Here is a 22,350-nt window from a genome sequence, read left to right as displayed (position 1 = left end):
TGCTGAAATGGCCGGGTGGCTCAGCGGGTTGGAGTGTCACCAAAGACAGCACAAGGTCTCGGGTTCAATCCCTGGTCTGGGTGTGTACAGGAGGCAACCAACCGATGTTTCTGACGTTCCTCTCCCACATCAGTGCTACTCTCTCTCCCTGCCCCTCTCTCTAAAAGCAACGGAAAAATGACCTTGGGCGAAGCTAGGGGAGAAAAAGTCACCTTCCTAATGAGGCCCACCGTGGAATATCTTATTTTAAATAGCAACACCTTCCAGCCCCAGCAATGCTTACTCCAGCGTAATTCTCTAGTTTTCTCTACAAAAATTATCACCACCCGACGGATTTTATGGTTTAATGAAAAATCATTTGTTTTCTCTCACTAGACTGTAAGCAACGTTGCCCAGAGAAGAACCCAGTGAACACATGGGAGGATTTAAATGAATATGAACTGAATCAAGGCCTCGTGGATTCACGGTATTCAACAGGCCACTGGTGACAACCAAGAGAAGCTAAAATGTAAAACAGATAACAAAGCAGATCATGCAAATCTGGGGGGATAAGAATAACCAGCCCTAGTGGGATATTACATGGGCTATCGATATTACCTATTTTCAAAAGTAATAATCCTGCTTTTCTTTAAAGGCAAAATTTTCAATCAGATAAATATCTGTGTGAAAATTCTCCCCCCAAATCACCTACCACAGTGTCGAGCCTGGGGCAGTGACAATTCAAGCCAGCACGGAGAGCCCTTCCCCAGCCCACTTCCTCCGGCTAGACTGGGGGGCAGGGGTGGCTGCCCAGTGAGCTCCGCCCCTTTCTGCGACCCTAGCTCCTACCACAAGGCCTGGCAAGCAGAGGGCACTAAACGAGGGCTCAAATGCATGAATGGAAGCAGGGTAAAGACCATTTGCAAACACAGCATTAAAGAAAGATCTGGGCTAAATTATCATTAAGTACATTAAAGACCAGCAGACAGAAGAACTGGACTCTGTGTTTGTGACCCAGGCCCCACAACTAGCCCCGAGGCAAACATATCATTGGGCTTCTCACTGGTTCCAAACAGGCCCCACTGTTCACTTCTGCCCCAGGGCGGAGGTCATTTGCCAGAGACAGCACTCAGGGGTCGAAATTACAGTAGCTACTTGATTAGCTGCTAGATCTTTTATTGAAAGCATTTAATAAAGCAGCACGTAAATTATTGTATGACAACCTTTAAAAATATTTTGATAAGTAAACAGGGTAGAACAAAGGTAGATTTACATTTGTGAGTACGTGAAACACAGTTTATTCTTGTACTATTAATTAATTGTTGCATTATTTCCACACGAACTGTAAACCTACTTGTGTCCACCCCTGTATTTCTGTGTAATTGGTTTCCCTGCCAATCCTGCAAGTTTTAGTGCATGCATTTAAGAATGTCTTCTGAGAAGCCGAGGGCACTGCAAGACGCTGGAACCGCACACAGGTGGGAGGGGAAGCTTGCAGGACTCGGCACAGCTTCCCGCCTTTTCCCGGCCCTTGTCCTCCTAGTTCCTGCAGCTGCAAGGCCGACTGGGCTGAGCCGCCTGCGGGGTCTGCTCGTCACCCCTGGACCAGGGACGCCTCACCTCACGCAGCAGCCCAACCAGCGTTCGCCTCTGTTGGAAAGCACTTGACTCCACAACAGAAATCCATCCTTCACGCTCCGTGGGTAATACATCTACCCACTGGCCCTACGCCCACCACCGAGGACCACAGAAGTCAGGCAGAAGCCACCATCTTCCTCATGGCAACCTCTCACATTGCTCAATGAAAAGCTATCGTATCCTTTTTTTAAAGACTTAACTTCAAAAAAAATTTATTTTATCAATTTGAGAGACAGAGAGGGAAACATCAGTTTGTCATTCTACTTATTTACGCATTCATTAGCTGATTCCTGTATATGCCCTGACCAGGGACTGAATCCACAGCCTCACTGTGCTGGGATGCCACTCTCATCAGCCGAGCCACACAGCCAGGGCCTCACAGCCCTTTGAGATTTCTTCTCTGTAAGTGACACGTGCTTATGCAGTCTCGGTCACTTTCTCTTACGATCGATGCGTTAATCCAGCAGGTCTTCCGTCAGTGCCCAGCGTGTGCCAGGCACTGCTAAAGGCACGGGCAACGGAGCAGAGAACGGAACGGACTCCAGTCCCCGCCCCATGGAGCTTCCACTCCAGCAGGGGAGGCAGGGGTAACAGGGCACACAGGTGACACGTGTGCTACATTCGCTGGTGGTCAGAGCCCAAGGGAAGGCACCCACTCGGACAGAGGCTGTGCTTTCAGCTCGGGCGGCCAAGGGCGGCATCACTGAGAAAGCAAGTGACGTCCGGACAGTTAAGCAAGACAGCCTGGTGGATTTCAGGGCATGAACGTTCCAGGCACATAAACAGCAAATATAAAGGCCCCAAATAGGATCGTGCCTGGAACGTTCCAGAACGGCAGGGAAGCCAGGATGGCTGGAGCAGATGGAGGGAGGAGGGAGGAGGGAGGTGGGAGAGGAGGTCGCGGCACGGCAGGGTCACACAGCCCAGGCCGCAGCGAGGACTCTGCCGTCCGTTCTGGGCGGGGTGGGAGGCCCGGGGAGGGCTGTGAGCGGGGAACGGACGTGACCTGCCTTGTGAGGGGTCTGCCTCCTGCGTTGTTCTGTTTACGCCTGTTTACTTAATAAGTTCACGCAAATGTGTTGATCCAACCTGCCAAGAACACGGCTAATAACACCTACCTGTGTGTGATTATGAATAACGGTGACTGTGAGAATACATAACCAGGGTTTCGCAGCACAGGAGTGCATGCCGAGAACCAACCACTCCGAGCTGTCCAAGTCTTTGTTGGTGTGTGACAGCAGCCTCACGAGCCTGCTGTGAAAACTGGCACTGCTGTCACAGGGTGGTGCACTGAGGCTCTAGTGGGGCCCACCGGCTCGACCCTGAGAACACACTGCCGTGAAGCCAGGGTGGACCTGGCCTGGGGGGACCCATGAGGAGGCCACTCGTGCAACCAGGGCAAGGCTGGTGCCCCGAGAAGGGCAGCAGCAGGACAGGTGCGACGAGGAGAGGTGGTAAGAAGCCGGTGAGGTTGCAGATGGGTCCAGAGCAGGGGCCAGCGAGCTGGGCCACGGGCCACATCTGACCCACTGCCTGTTTTGGTAAATAAAGTGTTCCTGGAATGCAGCCACGCTCCTGCATCTACATATTGTCTAGGGCTGCTTTTGAGTCACAGGGGAAAAGAGGAACAGCTGTGGCAGAGACCCTGATGGGAGAAGGAACAGCATGTATAATGGCTGTTAAAAAAACACAAGTTTCCCACTTAAGCTGGAAAACCTGACGAAGCAGGAGAGATGAGACAGCGGGGGTGACGGCCCTGCACAGGTGACAGGAGCTGGGGCCGAGGGTACGGCCTGGGACAAGGCGGGACAGTGCAAGCGCAACAAGAACTGGCCACACGTCCAGGCAGGTGGGGGATGCAAGGATGGGAGCTCCGGGAGGCCCCTTCTGCCTCAAGCCTCCTCCATGAACAGGAGGCGGGCCGTCACGGAGGGCGTGCATGGCCAATGAGGCTGCAGACTGGAGAAGGTAAGGAGCAGTGAGCGGAGTGGGAGAGGAGACCAGGAAATGGGGTGCAACTGCCTACCACTGTGAGGGGTCCCCTTGAGTTCTGATCACGAATCTGAATGAGACAGACGGCACGGTCCCGGGTCTTCCTCTCGCTCTGCTCCACTGCGTGAAGGGGATGCTGGCACTGCCCTGGTGCTCCCCAACAGCCAGCCAGCCTGCAGCGGCCGGGAGTGTGCAGGGGCCGGCCAGCAGCGCACCGAGCGAGCTCTGGGTCTCCTGCCTGACCTCTGCTGGTGCACGGACGCCCCCTGCCCCCCCGGGTCTCCCCGGAAGAGTTCCGGAGCTCCAGGCAGGGCACAGCCGCGGCGAGCGGGGCAGCACTGTCTCCGAGGCAGAGGTAGCTCACAGCTGGAATCCCGAGCCCTTCCCCTACCGAGGACCAGCCCAGCTTCTCAACGGTGCACAGAGGAGGCACTTCCGGCAAAGGCAGTGTTCATCGCTACCTGACGTTTCCGCCTGACCCCTCTCACTGTTATGATGAGTGGAATTATGCATCAGCATTTATATGTACATGGGGAGGAGCTACAATGACGTCGAACAAGTTACAGCCACAGAAGCTCCGTGAACACTTCCAGTGGACGAGTCAGCCAAGACCAAGGCGGGTGACTGAGAAGGGGACGGAGGGAGAGCGTGCTCAGTGGCTGCAGAGCGAAAAACCGCACGTCCAGTTCGTTACTGGATGGTAGACGGCGTGGCGGTCAGCACGGGTCTCTCGGCTCCTGCATTTTCCTAACTAGAGTCTTAAGTACGTACAATAATTATTACAATAGTAAAATTATTATGTTCGATAGAAATGTTCACTTAGAGAAAGAAGAGATATTTTCAAATATATGGTGTGAGTTAATATCATTTCCCAACAAAGACACTCCGAGGTATCAACCATAAGCTCATTAATTATAAAGAAATAAACGTTATGATGGTTAAATAACTGTTCATGGGAAGCCTTAAAACCTCACACCACTACACTTCCACACCCTGAAGATCCAGAGAAAGAACTCCATGTCAATGCAGAAGGAAAACAAGGAAGTCTGTGATTAGAGGCTTGTCGCTTTGACCACTACTTCAGTCTTGCGTTTTCAGATCTTTTTATCTTAAAAGAAAAGCATCAACCAAACTCATGAAATCAGCCGAGCCAAAGATCAGACTGACCCAGTTAGAGAAAAGGGTGAGTTATGGAAAGGAAACAATCAATCTTAACAGATTAGATCACTATCAAAATGAATATGAGATCTGTCTAGAAAAAGTCAAGCTTTTTTTAATATAAGAAAAATCTTTGCATGACATCCATGTAACCTGGCAGCCAAGGCGAATGGACTGGAATGCGCATGCACGAACGATGATGACCTCACTGTACTGGGGGGGGAGGTAGATGCCATTGAGCGAGCATGTGTACTGTGTGGTTGTCGCATTCAAAATGACTGAGCGAGTAGAGCAACGAATCTGCATCAAATTTTGCGTTAAGCTTGAACATTCCTCCGTGGAAACTATTTGGATGATTCAGATGGCCGAAGCTATTGGCAATTGGTGATGGGCAGCTTCACCACGACAACACCCCCACTCATGCACCACGTCTCACGTCGAGTTTTCTGGTGAAACATCAGCTCACCCAGGTGACTCAGCCCCCTACAGCCCAGATTTGGTGCCCTGGGACTTCTGGCTTTTCCCAAAACTAAAATCACATTTGAAGGAAGGAGATTTCAGACCATTAGTGACATTCAGGAAAATACGACAGGGCAGCTGATGGCAACTGGGAGAACTGTGAGGTCTCAAGGTGCCACCACCTACTTGGAAGGGGACTGAGGCGTCATTGTCCTGTATGTAGTGTTTCTTGTATCTTCTTCCATAAATGTCTCTCTTCTTCGTATTACATGGTGGGGCACCTTCTGGACAGACCTCACAGGCATTAACAGAACATGCTGTAATGATCTTAAATTTTGAACTACTGCTCGTAGGATTTTAAAAAGTTGCTGTCCAATTTATTTCACTCTGTTGTGGAAATGTCACAACTGTCAGCTTAGTAACAAAAAGCTGCGGTTAGAAGTACAAACACGCCCAGGTATGAAGACAAGGCTTACCTGATGCACCGATTGGGGAGGTAGCTGGGGTCATGTTGTGGACGTTGAGGCCAAGACTCTGGGAGGGGCCCGGGGCCGATGCTGCGATCGGAGGCCCCGGCGGGCTCTCCCTCTGGGGGGAGGTGAGCGGGGTGGTCGGTTGCGAGGTCTGCCCACCAGCAAGTCGAGCGAGGCGCCGCCGCCGGATCTATGGGGGGAGAGGGCGCGCTGTAAGCACGGAGCAGAAATACCAGCCTGCCCACGAGTAACATTAATGCGATCAATAACCACGCCAGGGCTGAACAGCCCAACCTTCCTGGAGAAAAAAGTACCCATTCGAGACAAGTAATACTTGGTGAACAGTATTTTTGCAAGCTATCAGTTCACAGTTTAAAAAATGCATCTTTTTTTTAAAGATTTTATTTATTTTTAGAGAGGGAAGGGAGGGAGAAAGAGAGAGAGAGAAACATCAATGTGCAGTTGCTGGGGGCCATGGCCTGCAACCCAAGCATGTACCCTGACTGGGAATTGAACCTGCCACACTTTGGTTCGAAGCCCGTGCTCAATCCACTGAGCTAACTTTAGTCAGCCAGGACTAAAAAGTGCATCTTAAAAATTATTTTGAATCCTAAATTCTACCCCAAATCAAAATTCAAATTAGATGTGGAAAGAGAATAAACACATTTTCTCACACACACACACACACACATAAAAACTGCATCTCAATTGCCTTAATCATTTTATCTCCGTTTATCACAAACTCTTGACTGATACTATGAATTTACAATTAGCATACCATACTTTCAAACACACTAAAGTTTGTTTTCAATAAAACTTCCTGACTGGGAGATTTTAAATGGTTGATATTAAAAATAAATGTTCAACTTAATTCACTAAAACAATGACAGAAAGTAACAGAAATTATACTAAGACACAAATGTTACTGTCGTTTTCAAGAGCAATAAAAATAAAAATATAATCTACAACTTCTTCCTTACACTAACACCCCAGAGTGATGAAGCGATCACAGATATGTACCACGAAATCCCAGGGGATGGAAGAACTGTTTCCCCCCACACTTTGAGAGTCACGAAGCCCACAGCCAGTCGGTCACTGCTCACCCACTGCTCACCGCCCCAGGCCAGGCGTCGAAGGGGCGAGCCAATCAGGCGGCTCACACCCCTGCCACTGCGAACAAGGCAGACGACAGCTTCAGTCCCGGCCAGTGTCAGCAGGGATGGACTTCATCTGCAGCAGAATCCACCTGTCATTCTGACACGGCAGAAAGTCCGCTCCTTTACTGTTCAGATGGTCACCGAGAATACCATGTGCTTGGCCCCAAAGTTCAGAAGCCCCTCCTGGCCCCGGCGGCACAGACACCTGTCAGGGAGGGCACACGAAAGCCTGAAACTGCTGGGTTGTTCCCCTACTTGACTTGATTAAACCCCTGAAGGAAAGAATTGGGCCGTATTTATTTAGTAAACACTGCTGTAGCACATAACTCTCTTCTGGCAAAGTTCTAACAACTTTACAAATACATACTCATTTAACCCGCATAATAACCACTGAAGCAGGTATCAATATTTATATTACGTCCATTTTATATACTAGCAAACCGAGGCGGGGGGGGGGGCAGGGTTTAGATATCTTGCCTAACAAGTAACTGGCAGAACTGGGACTTGAACCCACGCAGCCTGGCTCCGGTGTCTGTGCTCTCACCACTAAACCAACACTCTGGGGACCTCTGGGGGGTCTCCAGGGCTTTTTAGAGGGCCTGTGGGGCCACAGCTACTTCCCAACAACACGCAGACATCTGCCCTTTCACTCCCGCCCTCTCACGAGCGGCCGGTGGGTTCGCCAGAGGCCGCATCTCATGTGATGCTGCACCTTCTTTAAATAACAAGTTAACAGAGCTGAGCTGTCTTCGCTAAAGTCAGACGATGAAAAAATTGGAAAAAGCAAAAACAATGTCACTCATGAAACTGGTTTGTTCTAGAAAATGTACTCATTTCCATTAAAAGCATGTTCTTTGTATCAGCATACAGTGGCTTTTGTTATTTTTACAGTATTAGTTTATTTTTAGGTTTCTCAGTTTTCATTTCTAGTATGGTAACTAACAACAGACAAAACCCACCGGAACGAAAGCTCTCTGGCCCCTCCCTGCCCGGCGGCGGTGGGAAGGAGTCCCGACAGCCAGCCCTGGGCGGAGCCCCCACCAGGACCCCCTCCCCAGTCTAGCCCAGCAGACACCTGGCCTGTCTCGGGGACTCCGCGCCCGCTGACCTGAGCTGAGCAGAGGGGAGACCTGAAAGGCGTCACCCATCAGCCGAGGGGAACCGCACTGGGATGAGAGACACCCCGGAAGAAATGAAGCGTTTCTCCCATGCACACTTAACGGTGGACCAGAAATTCGCACCCCAACCTACTCTCAACCCAGTCACTCCAGCCGGAGACCCCAGATCCGCGTTCACTGCTCCCCCCGTGCCCCTCTCCTCCTCAGACGCACACGAGGGGTCGCCCAGGCTGTCCCTCCAACCTGCGTCCACCCTCCTCTCGGGCTCCTCGGCCGCCACGCCATCCAGGCCACCACCCGCCCTCGCCAGGACCTGAGGGATCTACCCGTGTCCGCTCGGGCCCGGTGAAGACAGAGACCCCACATTCCTCCCTTTGAACACTTTCAAAGTTCCGGGTTTCCGAGATGCAAATCGAAGCCACAATGGGGTGACGCCTCACACCCATAAGGATGGCCACTATAGAAAACACATAAAATAACAAGTGCTAGCAAGTGCGTGGAGAAACTGGAACTCTCGAGCACTGCTGGTAGGAAGCAAAACGGCGCAGCCACGATGGAAAATACTTTGGCAGTTCCTCAAAAAATTAAACACGGGATTACCACATGACACAGTGATTCCCATTCTAGAAATATATACCCCCCCGAAATCGAAAGCAGGGACTCAGACAGGTATCTGTCCACGTGTGTTCACGGCAGCACCACTCCCCATCGCCACGAGGTGGGTGCAACCCAAGTGTCCATCAATGGACACACAAAATGTGGCAGATCCACAAAATGGAATATTGTTCACCTTAAAAAGGCAGGAAATTCTGACATAAGCTACAACATGGTGACCTTTGAGGGCATTACACTGGGTTGGCCAAAGAGTCTATTTATTTAGCTTTTTTCATAAAGTAAGACGTAGTTCTCACTTTCACCAACAACTTCATTGCTCTGGGTGTCTGGAGTACGTCGGCTCTCTCCTGCACGGTGTAACGTTGGTTGTTCTCAGTGAACGCCTCGCTCTGATCACTGTCAACCTCAACTGGTCCGCCCGGCAGTGGAGCAGCGAGAAATCTCCGGCACGACGCTCGCGAACCTCTCCTGACACGTTCCACCAGCTGCAGCACCGTCTGTACACGCTGCACAAGTCTTTTTTGTGTGTTTCCGCTGCCTTTTTGCCTTTCCTGAAACACTAAAGCGTACTATGCCAGAACTGTTGCTGTTCTTCTACCTCTAACATTAAAATGGCTACACAAAAATTCACCACTTCTGATCGGTTTTTAAAAAATGTGCACTGATCAGGCCCTGGCTGGTGTAGCTCAGTGGACTGGGCGTGGGCTGGGAACCAAAGTGTCCCAGGTTCGATTCCCAGCCAGGGTACATGCCTGGGTTGCAGGCCATAACCCCCAGCAACCGCACATTGATGTTTCTCTCTCTCTCTCTCTCTCTCTCTCTCCCTTCCCTCTCTAAAAATAAGTAAATAAAATCTTAAAAAAAAAAAAATGTGCACTGAAAGGACGAGGGCCATCTTACAGAACAAACCCAACTAACCTTCTGGTCAACCCAGCGTCTCGTGTGTGTGTGTGTGTGTGTGTGTGTGTGTGAGAGAGAGAGAGAGAGAGAGAGAGAGAGAGAGAGGGGCCAGTCGCGACGGGGCCGGCACTGTAGGATCTCACTCGTACGAGGCACCTGGACTGGCTGACTGCATGGAGACAGAAAGCAAAATCGTGGCTGCCAGGGGCTAGAGAGGTTTTTTAAATCTAAGTATAGAACAAAATCCTCAGTGACTCATCCTCTGCACCGCAGCCACAGGAATTCTTTAAAAACACGACTCACTCTCCCCTGCTGAAACCTGCAATGGCTTTGCCCCGCACCCAGAACAGAAGTCCTCCGTGCGTCCTCCAGGGCTCCGGCGGCCCCTCCAGGCTCCCGGTGCCCCACCCCGGGGCAGCCACACTGGCCCTCCAGCAGTTCCTTGGACATCTTAGGCTCTGTCTTATCGCCGGCCACGTGCAGTTCCTTTAGCCTCGGAGCACTTTCTCTGACTCTTGGCCTGGCCGATTCTTTCTCTTCCTTCCCTTCTCAGCTTGAATGTCAGGACGCCCCTGACCGCAGCATCCAGCACAGCCCTCCTGCCACGCTCACTGACTTCAGGGCCCTCCGTCCACATTCCTCGAGCATGCCTCACGGTCTGTGAAAATCTTATCTTTCTTGCTCGCTGTCTGACTTCCTGTTTCCCTGGTGGAAGGGACGCTCCGTGAGAAAACCGTGTCTGTCCTGTTCACTGTCACGTCCTTGGCGTTGAGCACGGTGCCAGACACGCAACAGCTCTGTCCGTACTGAACGATGGGAGAAACTAACACACGGATGGGGGGGGGGGCCAAGTACCGAAACCACACCCAAGAATGCTTCACCGAACTCGGAGAGCCCAGGCAGGTTTCCGACTTCTGGTTCCGGCTCCCCTTCCCACGTGCAACAGGCGTCGGGTGAGCGCCACGGTGAACTCAGCACTCCCGCTCCCTTGGAGCTCAGGGGCTAGTGGGGTCATAGGACAACAGCCAGATGGACAGAAGAGACGCCAGGTGGTTACGAGCACCATCAGAGGAAAACAGAGGAGGGGGGGAGAGCAGGGCCTGCTGGGGGGAGGGCAGGCACCACGACTTCTGCATGAGGCAGACCGAATGGCCTGTCGGGGAAAGGGGCATCTGAAGACGCCTGAAGGAGAAGAGGCAGCCGGCGTGTGGGCACCTGGGAAGTGTGGTGGGACGGTGCTTGGCACGTTCAAGGTCAGGAAGCCCAGTGTGGTGACAGCAAAACGAGCAAGGGGAGGAGGAGCAAGGGGAAGATGAGTTCAGAGATGAGAAGGGGCCTCAACGGCCCCTGTAAGAGCTCTGGCTCTGGGAAGCCGCCCAAGGGTTATGACCAGAAGATGATCAGACTCACATTTTCAAATTTTTGTTTTGGCTGCGCGGGAGAACCAACTGTAGGAGGAGAGACTGGGACAGGCAGAGCTCACTGACTCAGGCGGCTGCCGCGATGACCCGGTCCAGGGCGGGCAGCTGTGGAGACCAAGCTGAGGGGTCCATCTGGGACACACTTTCAAAGCGGAGCTACAGGATTTGCCGCTGGACTGGAGAACGAGTAGGACAGAACCAGGGAAGGTGAAAAAGGACACCAAGGTCTCGAGCCCGAAGCAGTTTATGAGATCGGTGTGAGATGAAGACAGCAAGAGCGAAGGGGGTGGAGCCACAGGACCCTTTCAGACACATTTACACAGACCGGTGGAGCTGCCGGTGGAGCTGTCGGGCAGATGCCGCTCTGATGCGCAGGACGAGGGCAGGTCTGGAGGACCATCTGAGAGCTGGCAGCTTCCAGATGGCATTTAGGGCCACAGCAGTGAGACCTGGGCGGCTGAGTGGAGGCAGAGACTGAGGAGTCCGAGGACTTGAAGCCCTGAGCCTCACGCCAGCAGCTGAAGCGAGGAGAGGAGGTGGAACCAGACCGAGACGAGCCTCCTGGAACCTACCCGAGTATTTCGGGGGGGGAGGGGGGCCGACATCCCTTACAGGCTGAGAACCGTGAAGACCGAGTCGCCACGGGGCCTGGCGATGAGGTGGTGGGTGAGGAGCTCGTCAAGAGCTGCTCTGATGGAACGCTGGGACAAAGGAGGGTGGGAAGGGAAAAGTGCAGACAGGGGGTGCAGAGAATGTTTACTATAAAATACAGCAGGTGAACGGGGGTGGGGGGGAGGTTTTAAAGATGGGAGCGAGTCAGCAGGCCTGCAGGCTGGTGGGGGGGTCCGGTGAGGCCAGAGAGGGGAGGGGCAGCACTAGCCGGGGTGGGTGGGGGGAGCCGGCAGGAGGGTCCGGCTACTGGCCTTCATCTTCTCAGGGACGCAGAACACGGGCATCCGCTGGGAGGAGAGCATGGGAGGAGGCAGCAGGGGTTTAAAGAGAGAAGGTAAGGTGTAAGTCGTCACCCGGGAGAGCGAGGGAATGAACGCACAAAGGAAATCAAGGGGAACTGCAAGGCAGCACTAAGCGAGCTCATGACTGCCTGAGACTGGTGGTCATGAATTCAAAGTGAAACCATTCAACAGACGGGCTGTTTGTCTCCAGCTACAAACAGCTCCACAGATGCAGAGTGTGCGGAAAGCTGGACTTAACCCCTGCTGGGGAGTCGCCAGGCAAGCAGGTTAGAGAGAGAGAGGGACCAGGGATTGTGATGAAGCAGCAAGGTGCAGACAGACAGACAGACAGACAGACTCGAGGGCCCAGCAGTGGCACCTTTCAGACCCGACGAGGAGTGTGGTTCAGCAGAGAGAAAAGAACCCAGCGTGGGTCGGGGAACCTGCGTGCTGGGCCCCCACGGCCCGGCCGGGCTTGTTGTGACGATGGGCAACACACTTAAGTCACAGCTCTCACAGGAGAGGTAGGGGTTACAAGCACACGGGACGGTGCTCGTAAGAGTGACGTAAGAACCACGGGCGAAGGTCAATCGACGGCGGTGCCTGCGCACACGGGCACGCACAGGCAATCCCGGGAGCGCGCTGTGCCCTGGCAGGCGCCCGGCTGGCACGCAATGCTGAACGAAAGAAGTCGCACACAGACCATGAGGTTCCATATCAAGTTCAAAAACAAGAACAAATGAACTATAACATTAGTGCCTCTGGGGGAGGGGTACGGGGAAGAGACTGGGACGGGCATGAGGGAGCTCACAGGGTCCTGGTAATGGTCTTCTCTTTAACAGAACGCTAGTGTCACAGGTGTGTCCCCTTTGCGACATTCCACTGAGCTGTACACGTACAGCTACGGGTACTGAGTTCATGGGCAGTCGTATTATTCTCCATGATGTACGTGTTAAATATGCTTCAGATAGGATATAATTTAAAAAATAAACCCTGCTTACCCTTCCAGGCCCACTGGAAATGCCATATTCTTTATCAAGATTCCATAATTTTTTAAATTCAGGATAAATGGAAGTACCTTATACAAGTGCTGTACTGACTGCCCGGTGCTGAAACCAAGGCAGTGTGCTAATGCTCACACACACTCGTGCGCTCACACTGACCCGGCACAACACCTGGGGGAGAGAGGCTACATTTTCACAGACCCCAGCATTTGGGCATTTGCTAGAAGTTAAGTTTCATTACCTTCAGAGGCCGCTGAATTTAGGAGCGCATGCTCGATTTCAAAGTCAAATTCAACCTTGGCTACTGACTACGCCGGCAGGGTCGAGCTAAGTCGCCTCAGTTTTCCGCATCTGTGCAATGGGAATAAAAACAGCACCTTCCTCATGGCGCTGAGAAAATCACCACCCTTGCCCTGCCTTCACAGCCCTCCTACTACATGCGTGCCGTTTGTGGTGCGCTGCTTACCCTCCGCCCCCTACTCTAAGTTTCTCAAGGTGAGGACTTTTCTCAGTTTTGTCCTCTGATGTCCCATCAGTGCCTAGGAGAGCACAGTGCACGGCACACAGTAGGTGCTCTTTCTTTCTTTTTTTTTTTTAAGATTTTATTTGTTTATTTTTAGAGAGGGAAGAGAGGGAGATAGACAGAGAGAGAAACATCAATGTGCGGTTGCTGGGGGTTATGGCCTGCAACCCAGGCATGTACCCTGGCTGGGAATCGAACCTGGGACACTTTGGTTCCCAGCCCGAGCTCAATCCACTGAGCTATGCCAGCCAGGGCATAGGTGCTGCGTGAATGAAAGACGTGAAAACTGTTAGAAAATGCACTGCGCACGAAGTTGACACTATGGAATAACAGTGCCGTTATCTTTCGGTAAAACATAGAGTCCGTTTAACTCTGGGGGCCAAGTTCGGCCTGAGACGGCAACCTCAGAGTCAGAGGCGCTCAGAGGCAGACACACTGGATGACTGTCCTGACTCACCGCGCAACGGGCTGGGAGGAAGAAAGGAAGTTTTCCAAGAAGAAAGATCCGGGCTGTGCTGGTATTTCCCAATCCCCGCCCTCACCACCCGGCTGGCCGGCCGGCAGGTCTTTAAAAAGGAAGGAAGAAGCGAACTTGTGAAATACCCTGTGGACGACCAAGGGAGGGAGACGGAGTGGAGCGAAGGCCAGAGGCAGGTTCGTGCAAGACCTGAGCTGGGGGGAGGCGACCCGCAGGACCTGTCCCGACTCCCCGGGGTAAAGGCCCGCTGGTCAAAGCAGAAAAAGCCTCTAGCGGGCAGTGCTCTGGGCTGCCCGCAGCAGCGACACCCTTGGGTGGACTGACCACTTTCTACGGCGCCGGGGCGGCCTTGAACTGGTTTAGCGACCTGAGGGCCCCGGGAACACCTGCACGGGAGAGTCCCGAGAGAATGGCTTGGAGCGACTGCAGGTGGAAAGGCCTCGCTAAGTGACCGGGCTATTAAGAGATGTGACCTCACTTTTATCACAAACAGAACATATGGGGCACAAACTAAAAATAGTCCCAACGTTCCAAAATATCACTCAACTTTTCTCTCTTTGCTTAACTCTGTTCTTCCACACTAAGCACACGGGATTGGTATAGTATCTTTTTTTTTTAAAGATTTTATTTATTTATTTTTAGAGAGGGAAGGGAGGGAGAAAGAGAGAGAGAGAGAAACATCAATGTGCGGTTGCTGGGGGTCATGGCCTGCAACACAAGCATGTGCCCTGGCTGGGAATCAAACTGGTGACCCTTTGGTTCGCAGGCAGGCACTCAATCCACTGAACCACACCAGCCAGGGCTGTATAGTATCGTTTAAGTAAAGCAAAAATCCTTTAAACAATTTTCTTGTTTCCTAAGATGTCACAGAGAGAAAACACCAACAGCATAAAAAAGGAACTTCCAATTCCTCAATTTATGTCCTAAACCACAAGTCAACCCAAAGATACCAATATTGAAATCTCTTTCCTAGAGTTTTTCTTGTCTTGACTGTTTCAGTTCTTTCTTCACAGCTGACATTAAGACAGGGCCTTCCCCAGAACTGGTCCCCCGGGATGCGGCGTGTCCCAACCTTACGTTCCCGGTTTCCTAAAGAGACATTCAAAACAGCGACTGTGGAAACAGCACGGGCCGCTGTGGTGGCCCGGGGCAGAGCCTGGGATGGAGGGGGGCAAGCTGTTTCTCTTATTTTTAGAATTTGGGGGGGGGGGGAATAAATCCAAAAAGCAATGTTTTCCATTTGGTAAGCAATCATTCTACAAAAGCATCTTACTTTATGCACAAAAAATTAAACCCCAACATAAAGAAAAACAGTGTCCAACAGGTACCCTTTGGAACGGTCTCCTTCTAGAGAGATCTCCCGTTTTGATTATCACTGTGTTCGCTGCCACGTTCCCTGCAGCGGCCATGACAATGCCACACGCAGAGAGCACTCGGTAAGTGTTTGCTGAACAGTGGAGAGTCCACCCAACACACAGTCAACAGTCGTCATTTTTTTTTTCATGGCGTCAGCCTCCAAGCTCTCCCGTTCCTTTTGCTCTTTCCGTCTTCCTTTCAGGCCCCGACACTGTTTGCCTCTGGCGCACGGCTGTTCCGGCCGAACAACAAGAACATGCAGCGCGGCTTCTGAAAGGTCTCGGGACTGCCGGTGGATCCTGATGCCAGCAGCAGGAGGGACCGCGAGGACCGAGGGCTCCGGTCCACCAACGTGACACTGCAGAGAGACGTCCCGAGAGTGGGTCGCTCTCTCTCGCTGGGTCTGGTCTTTAAAAGAGTGACTCCTGCAGCTGCAATGCCGCCCTCGCCCAAACAGCCCACGTGACAGGAAGCGACGGTGTGGCCCCCATTCCCATCCTCGATCTCGCTCGGTCAAACAGACAAGGTGAACCTGCACGAGACCACGTGGCGGCCACGTCCGACACTGGCCCATGAAACAGATCCTGATCACTTAAAAGTGAACAAATAAAACAGTGTCGAACATTTTTGAAATTTTTTTTAAAAAACTCAGCTATGTGGGAAGTGTTTTCGAAGTTGACTCACAAAATAATTATTGCTGAAACCACTTTGGCGCTTGTCCACTTCAACATCGAAAAAAGACTGAGGGGTCCAACTGGACACCGGCACAGGCCTTCTCCCGCCTGGCACTCGCTAACATTCTCGCCCTCACAGGCCAGCCAAAACCACAGCACCAGGCCAGAGACCACTTCATGCAGGGCTCCCCAGACCAGACATCACCAAACGCTGTGAGTGTGAGCACACCTGTACAAAGCAACAGTGAAAGGACAAATGCCCTTGCAGGTGACTGCCCATCGTCCCCACGTCATCTTGGAAGGAAAAAAAAAATAGTGTCCTTTATCTGATAAAGTGCCAGGGAAACGATGCTTGTTCTGTATTTATCATTAAGTAAAAGATTAACTATGGAAAAGTAAAAAGTTAATTATTTAATTAACGGTAAGCAAACACACACCCGAAACAAAAATGCCGACACGGAGATTCCCCGCCGCGCTGCAGAACCGGCGTTCAAAGCTCCGAGCGGCTCTGCACTCTGTCTCCGTGTGTGCTGGGAATGGACGTTTTCAACGGGCTCACAAAATAGTTACCGTGGAAATCCAAGTATCAGTTTCTTTGGAAGATCTATATGCAGTAAGAAGTTTTTTTTTCATTTTAATTTCTTCCTTAATCTTGCCTCAAAAAAAAAAATGTTATTGCCTCTTTTCTCTGGATGTTCTTCTCAGTGCCCTAAACACGACACTATATGAGTGTAATATAAATCAAATCGTATGTAAGTTAGATTACAAAGGTTGCTAGATATTTTTAAATTTTGCACTTATTTTTGTTTCTCTCTTAGAAATGTTTCCCCCAGTAGGACAGCCACATATACAGAAATTTTCCCATTTCTAACATTAAATGTACTTGGTTACTTCTGAAAATCAGTACTTTGCACAGGATTATTTTTGGTCCACTGTAACAGCTGACTGACCAGCACAGGTAAGTATTTACAGATAAATACTAATACTATAGAAAACTAGCCAATGGATAATATTTTTTTATTTTCAAAGATTTTATTCATTTATTTTTAGAGAGAGGGGGAGGGAGGGAGAAAGAGAGGGAGAGAAACATCAATATGTGGCTGCCTCTCAAGTGCCCCCTACTGGGGACCTGGCCCACAACCCAGGCATGCACCTTGACTGGGAATCAAACCAGTGACCCTTTGGTTCATGTCTGGATGGGCAGGGTAGGACAAGTGGGAATCTAGTTACAATTAGCATTCTGGACTACAAATATGGCCACCATTTGGACTACAAGCAATATGGCAACTGAACTCTGACCCAGAAGAGGTGACTGACATCAGACCAGGAGCCACCAATGCTAAGCTGCTTCTTTGTTCACCAAGTCCCAATCCTTGGCTCCCGCGCGAAGTCCAGCCATATAAAACTCCCAGCCTTTCCCTTGTCCTGCGCGGTCTTTTCTTAGCCCCTTCTCTGGGCAGACGTCGCCCGGGAGCACAAACTTCCACAATAAAGCTCATCTGCCTGTTTCCATGGCTGATTGGCTGTTTATTTCCTCGGCGGGGTCTAAGAAAACCTTATAGTTCACAGGCCAGCACTCAATCCACTGGGCTACACCAGCCACGAATGGATACTATCTTTTCAATTAAAACATTTTTAAATTTTAAAACCAAAATGAGTTATACTTTTAAACACAATTCATAGTTCATGAAAACAAGTGTTTATACCATAAAAATATGAACAAAATATATTCCATACTTGATAAAACACAAAAGAAATTTTACTGAGATTGAAGAAATAAGATGCACAACATGAAAAATACGGAAGTAAATGCCTGTATGTCAAAACTCTTGACTTTTAAAAAAGCGAACCCATCTATTTGCGAAGTTAGTTAACCACAGACTCAGTATCACACGCATACAGAAACCTGTCAAACAAGAAATTCCATCAACGGCATGGCACACGCTAACCCTTTCTCTGTGGAAAACAGGAGCCGTCTCTCCGCTGAGCGTCCACGTGGTTTTCCAGAGCCTTGGGATCCAGCTGGACTCCACCCCGTGGTGCCCACCCGCACAGAGACAGTCAGTGACAGGCAGGACTGGCCACAGAACCTGCGGGGCCTGGAGCCGAACGAAAACGCAGGGCCTCCTGCTGGACCCATGTTGAGAAACATGAAGCCAAGTGTGGGGCGCATCTGACTCAGGGTCACACGCCCGTGCAGCTGGGCCTCGCGACGAGAACGGACACGGGGTCTGACAAGAGCCCCCGGCCTGATGTGATTCTAGGTCAGCGCCTGGCAGGTGGCAGGCGTCCGGCGCCTGGGATTCGCTTGGAAATCCCAGGAGTTCGGTTCACAAAAAAAAGCCCGAGAACAAAGCGCTACCTCCTCTGGCCAGAAAATTTAACTAGTTTAATCACTATGACACCATGACACATCTGGAATCCATGACCAAACGCTGACAGGCATCGGAGGAGCAATGTGCACTGAATACACTTCGTGATGTTCAATTAGAACGCTAATGAAGTCCAGGCTGAGCGCTTCCCAAGCCGGGACCTTCAGGACACCTCTCTGCCCAGGCTGACGCCTGTCTTCACGGAAGGGAGCCAGGGGCCAGAGCTACGGAGTCTTCCTTCGCAGGAGTCACCGTGCTTTCCGGCTTCAACGGGCTCCAACAGAAGCCCAGAAGCCGGTGCTTGACCCGCACCCCTGCCCGGACCCATCCTCCTGCCACCAGTTCGCAGCGCCCCCGCCCTCAGACCGCCCCGAGGCCCCCGCCACTGCTCCGGCACTGCGGAGCCGCCCGTCCTCGGACGCCCATCGTGAAGACACGGTCCACCTCGAAGGTGCGGCAGAACTGCCCCCAGGCCGCAGAGGCCGCCAGCAGCTCACGCACGCCCTGTCTACAGTCCCAGTCTCGCTGCTTGGACCGTGATGACGGAACTCTGAAGAACCTGGCCAAGTGTTTTCTTCGCCAGCCTCACGAGGAGAGGGAACATGCTGAGAACCCGATGAAGCTGCAGAACCGACGAGGGGGCGGAATCTTCCTCCAGGAGACCAAGAAACCGGACGGGGATGACTGGGAGAATGGGCTGCATGCAGTGGAGTGGGCGACACGCTTGGGAAAAAGTGTGGATCTCACTGTTGGGCTTGCACAAACGGGCCACGGAAAACAATGACCCTCATTTGTGTGACTGCAGTGAGCACACTACCTGGACGAGCAGGCGAAGCCCGTCGAAGAGCCGGGTGACCGCCTAACCAGCCTGCGCAGGTCGGGGCCCCTGCGGCGGGCTCGGCGGAGCACCTCTCTGCCACGCAGGTCCTGGGAGACAGTGACGAGAGCTCAGCCTCAGGCTGCCTTCCCACAGCCACGGGGCGGGCCGGGGACTCTCTGGTCCCCAAAGCAGTATGTGCACGTCGGAGTGACCTTGACCTTTTCTGTACCTCATACCAAGTCATCCCCCTACGTCTTTCATCCGTACCATTCCTTCAAGTCACGTCATCTGGTGCCCCTCCCCCCAAAATAGACGACACTAAAGCTATGTCGGCTGGTGAGCAGTCAACACGACGACACACAATTCAGAGGTGCCCTGTCCCCAGCCCCACAGCAGAGGGGCAGTTCCTTTGCAAGCCGAAATACGTGCTCCGACTCGGGCCGACTGGGTGGCCCCGAGTTTTAGTGGCTCCGTCGTGCAACAGCGCGGTCCCCCCACCCCCACCCCCCGCCCCCCAGGCTCCTCAGGTCCCCCTGCCCAGCCCCCTTCCTCTGAAACCTCCGCGCTCCACCCTCGCCCTGAGCGCATTCCGGCCGCCTGGTCTCTCCAGGTTTTAGAAAAAGGGAAGCGGAGATGATAACAGTGTGGCTTCCACAGAAGACGGCCCCGCCCCCCCCCGCCCCCCCCCCACCCCGGGTGAGCAGAGGCCTCGGGCAGTACAAGGGGCGGCAGAGCGGGAGGGCTGCCACAGCACCTTTCACGCAGCCAGGGCGCACTTGCCGCCTTAGCCGGGGGGACTCGGCCTTTTAAAAAAGCTCCTGGCATTCCCACCTACATGCAAAGGGGTTTCTTAAACGTTGCAATAGGCACCAACTAAAGCTCTACTCAAGTGGGCGGGACTCGTCCAACTGGCTGAAGTTCTGAATAAACAAAAAGTCTGGCCTTCCCCTGGGTAGGGGCAAATTCTCCGGGCTGCCTGCCCCCACCCCCCCATGGGGGCGTGGTCCTCGCCCTGCCCTCAGGCTCACACGGGACGCAGGCCTGCCCTGGGTCTCCAGCCGGTGGGCCTCAGGCTGGGTCCTCACCGCCGCTTCCCCCGCTCTTCGACCTTCGGGCTTGAACCAGAACCTCACCACGGCCCGCCTGGGTCTCCATAATCACATGAGCCAATTCCGGATAATAAATCTCTTCTCCATACATATAAAAAATTAAAAATTTTTAAAAAATCAAATTCGAATGACCTACAATCCAGTCTTCCTCGGGAAGAGAGAGCTAAGGTGCCCCGGAACCCACTCTGCCAGGGCAGCGCCCCGGGCGCCTTGGGCTCACTGCCCCCAGGGGGTCAATCTGAGAGCCACGCCAGGCCAGGCGGCAAGGACTCCAAACCCCACTGTACACATCAGGAACCAGAGGCTCAGAAGGGCTAAACTTTTGCCCAGGGCCGTCCAACTGGTTGGTCCAAATGGAGCCCAGCTATCTCTGACTATGAACTGTAACTCTGACAAGGGTTCTTTCCAGTGCCTACCTGCACCTAACTAATGCAACTTAACACAGCCACAGGAAAATAAAAAATTACTGCAAAATAAGAATTAAGAGTCACAAAAAGATGCACTGTACCCAATTCATGACATTCAACAGGTAGATTTCGCGGGCCACTCTGCGCCAGGCCCTGTGCTAAGGGCTGGATAAAAACAGTGACCGAGAACAGTCGAGAGCTCGCACTGCAACAGGAAGCGCACCCAGCACACGGACATCCCCAGGGCAGCGTGGTTAGTAGTGTGGGGGGGCTCATTTAAATGAGAACTTTCTGCTCTTCCCGCGTCTCGTCACCTCCCCTCCTCCAGCCCCTTGCTGACTCAGAGAGGTTCAGGAGAGAGCCTGTGGCCACACATTTGGCCGACCCAATCACCCCCAAACCCTTCAGATCAGCAAGTACCCACGGGGATCAGAGGTTTTCACCACCTCCGATTCCCCCCCAAGGGTTCTAGTATTTTTACCATCAATTCTAAGGAACATATGTCATACAGTTCACCCAAGTTCAGAAACAATCGAAACTTGCACCTTCACCTCAGATTTTTTTCCACGTCAAGATCCCGATCGTCTTTAAGGACCAATCAGATGCTCCCAGATCCTCTCCCAGCTTCCCCCAGTCAGAACCAGCTGCCCCAGCAAGCGCACTCCCTTCGCTTCAAGGCCTGCGTCAACACCTGAACGCTCCCTGCGTTCCTGTCTCCCTGTCCCTGACGGGGGACGGGCTGGCCGAAGGCAAGGACCAGGTCTTACTGGATTCAACGCCGCACCCCCACACGCGTAACCCTCGATACCAGCAGAGAGCGAGTATCCCACATATGTCTACTGAAATTAAGCAGAATTCACAATGTTCAGGTCTTTCACCACATATGCACGCATATTTACCACTCAGGTGCATGTCTACTCATTTAGAGTTTTTTCCTTATGTTTATTCCCAGGTATTTCATTTTTTAATGTATATTTTATTGATCATGCTATTCCAGTTGTCCCATTTTCCTCTCCCCTTTATTCCCCTCCACCCTGCAGCCCCCCTACCTACCAGCATTCTCTCCCCTTAGTTCATGTCCATGGGTCGTACATATAAGTTCTTTGGCTTCTCCATTTCCCATACTATTCTTAGCCTCCCCCTGTCTATTTTGTACCTGCCATTTATGCTTCTATTCCCCGTACCTTTTCCCCCATTCTCCCTCCTTCTTCTCCCCCTCCCCACTGATAACATTCCATGTGATCTCTGTTTCTGTGATTCTGTTCGTGTTCTAGTTGTTTGCTTAGTTTGTTGTGTTTTGTTTTTTTAGGTTCAGGTTTGATAGTGGTGAGTTTGTTGTCATTTTACTGTTCATAGTTTTGATCATCTTCTTTTTCTTAGATAAGTCCTTTTAACATTTCATGTAATAAGGGCTTGGTGGTGATGAACTCCTTCAACTTTGCCTTATCTGGGAAGCACTTTATCTGCCCTTCCATTCTAAATGATAGCTTTGCTGGATAGAGTAGTCTTGGGCGTAGGTCCTTCCCTTTCATGACTTTGAATACTTCTTTCCAGCCCCTTCTTGCCTACAAGCTTTCTTTTGAGAAATCAGCTGATAGTCTTGTGGGAACTCCTTTATAGGTAACTGTCTCCTTTCTTTCTTCTGCTTTTAAGATTCTCTCCTTATCTCTAATCTTTGCTAATGTAATTATGATGTGCCTTGGTGTGTGCTTCCTTGGGTCCTTCCCAACTTCTTTGGGACACT

At 51.8% G+C, this 22,350-nt stretch overlaps 1 protein-coding gene across 4 annotated transcripts in view; it reads right to left on the bottom strand.

The window, feature by feature from the left end:
• Nucleotides 1-22,350, bottom strand: part of UBE4B (ubiquitination factor E4B) — a 100,893-nt gene that overhangs the window by 65,498 nt on the left and 13,045 nt on the right. For all 4 annotated transcript variants that reach the window (XM_036025282.1, XM_036025283.1, XM_036025284.1 and 1 more), the window contains exon 2: nucleotides 5,703-5,889. In XM_036025282.1, coding sequence (XP_035881175.1) covers nucleotides 5,703-5,889 — 187 coding nt within the window. The remainder of the gene's footprint in view (nucleotides 1-5,702; nucleotides 5,890-22,350) is intronic.

Source organism: Phyllostomus discolor, chromosome 5 (assembly GCF_004126475.2).
Source record: "Phyllostomus discolor isolate MPI-MPIP mPhyDis1 chromosome 5, mPhyDis1.pri.v3, whole genome shotgun sequence".
NCBI classification, from domain to species: Eukaryota; Metazoa; Chordata; class Mammalia; order Chiroptera; family Phyllostomidae; genus Phyllostomus; species Phyllostomus discolor.
Note: the sequence above shows the minus strand (reverse complement) of the source record. Positions and strands in the feature narration are given on the sequence as shown.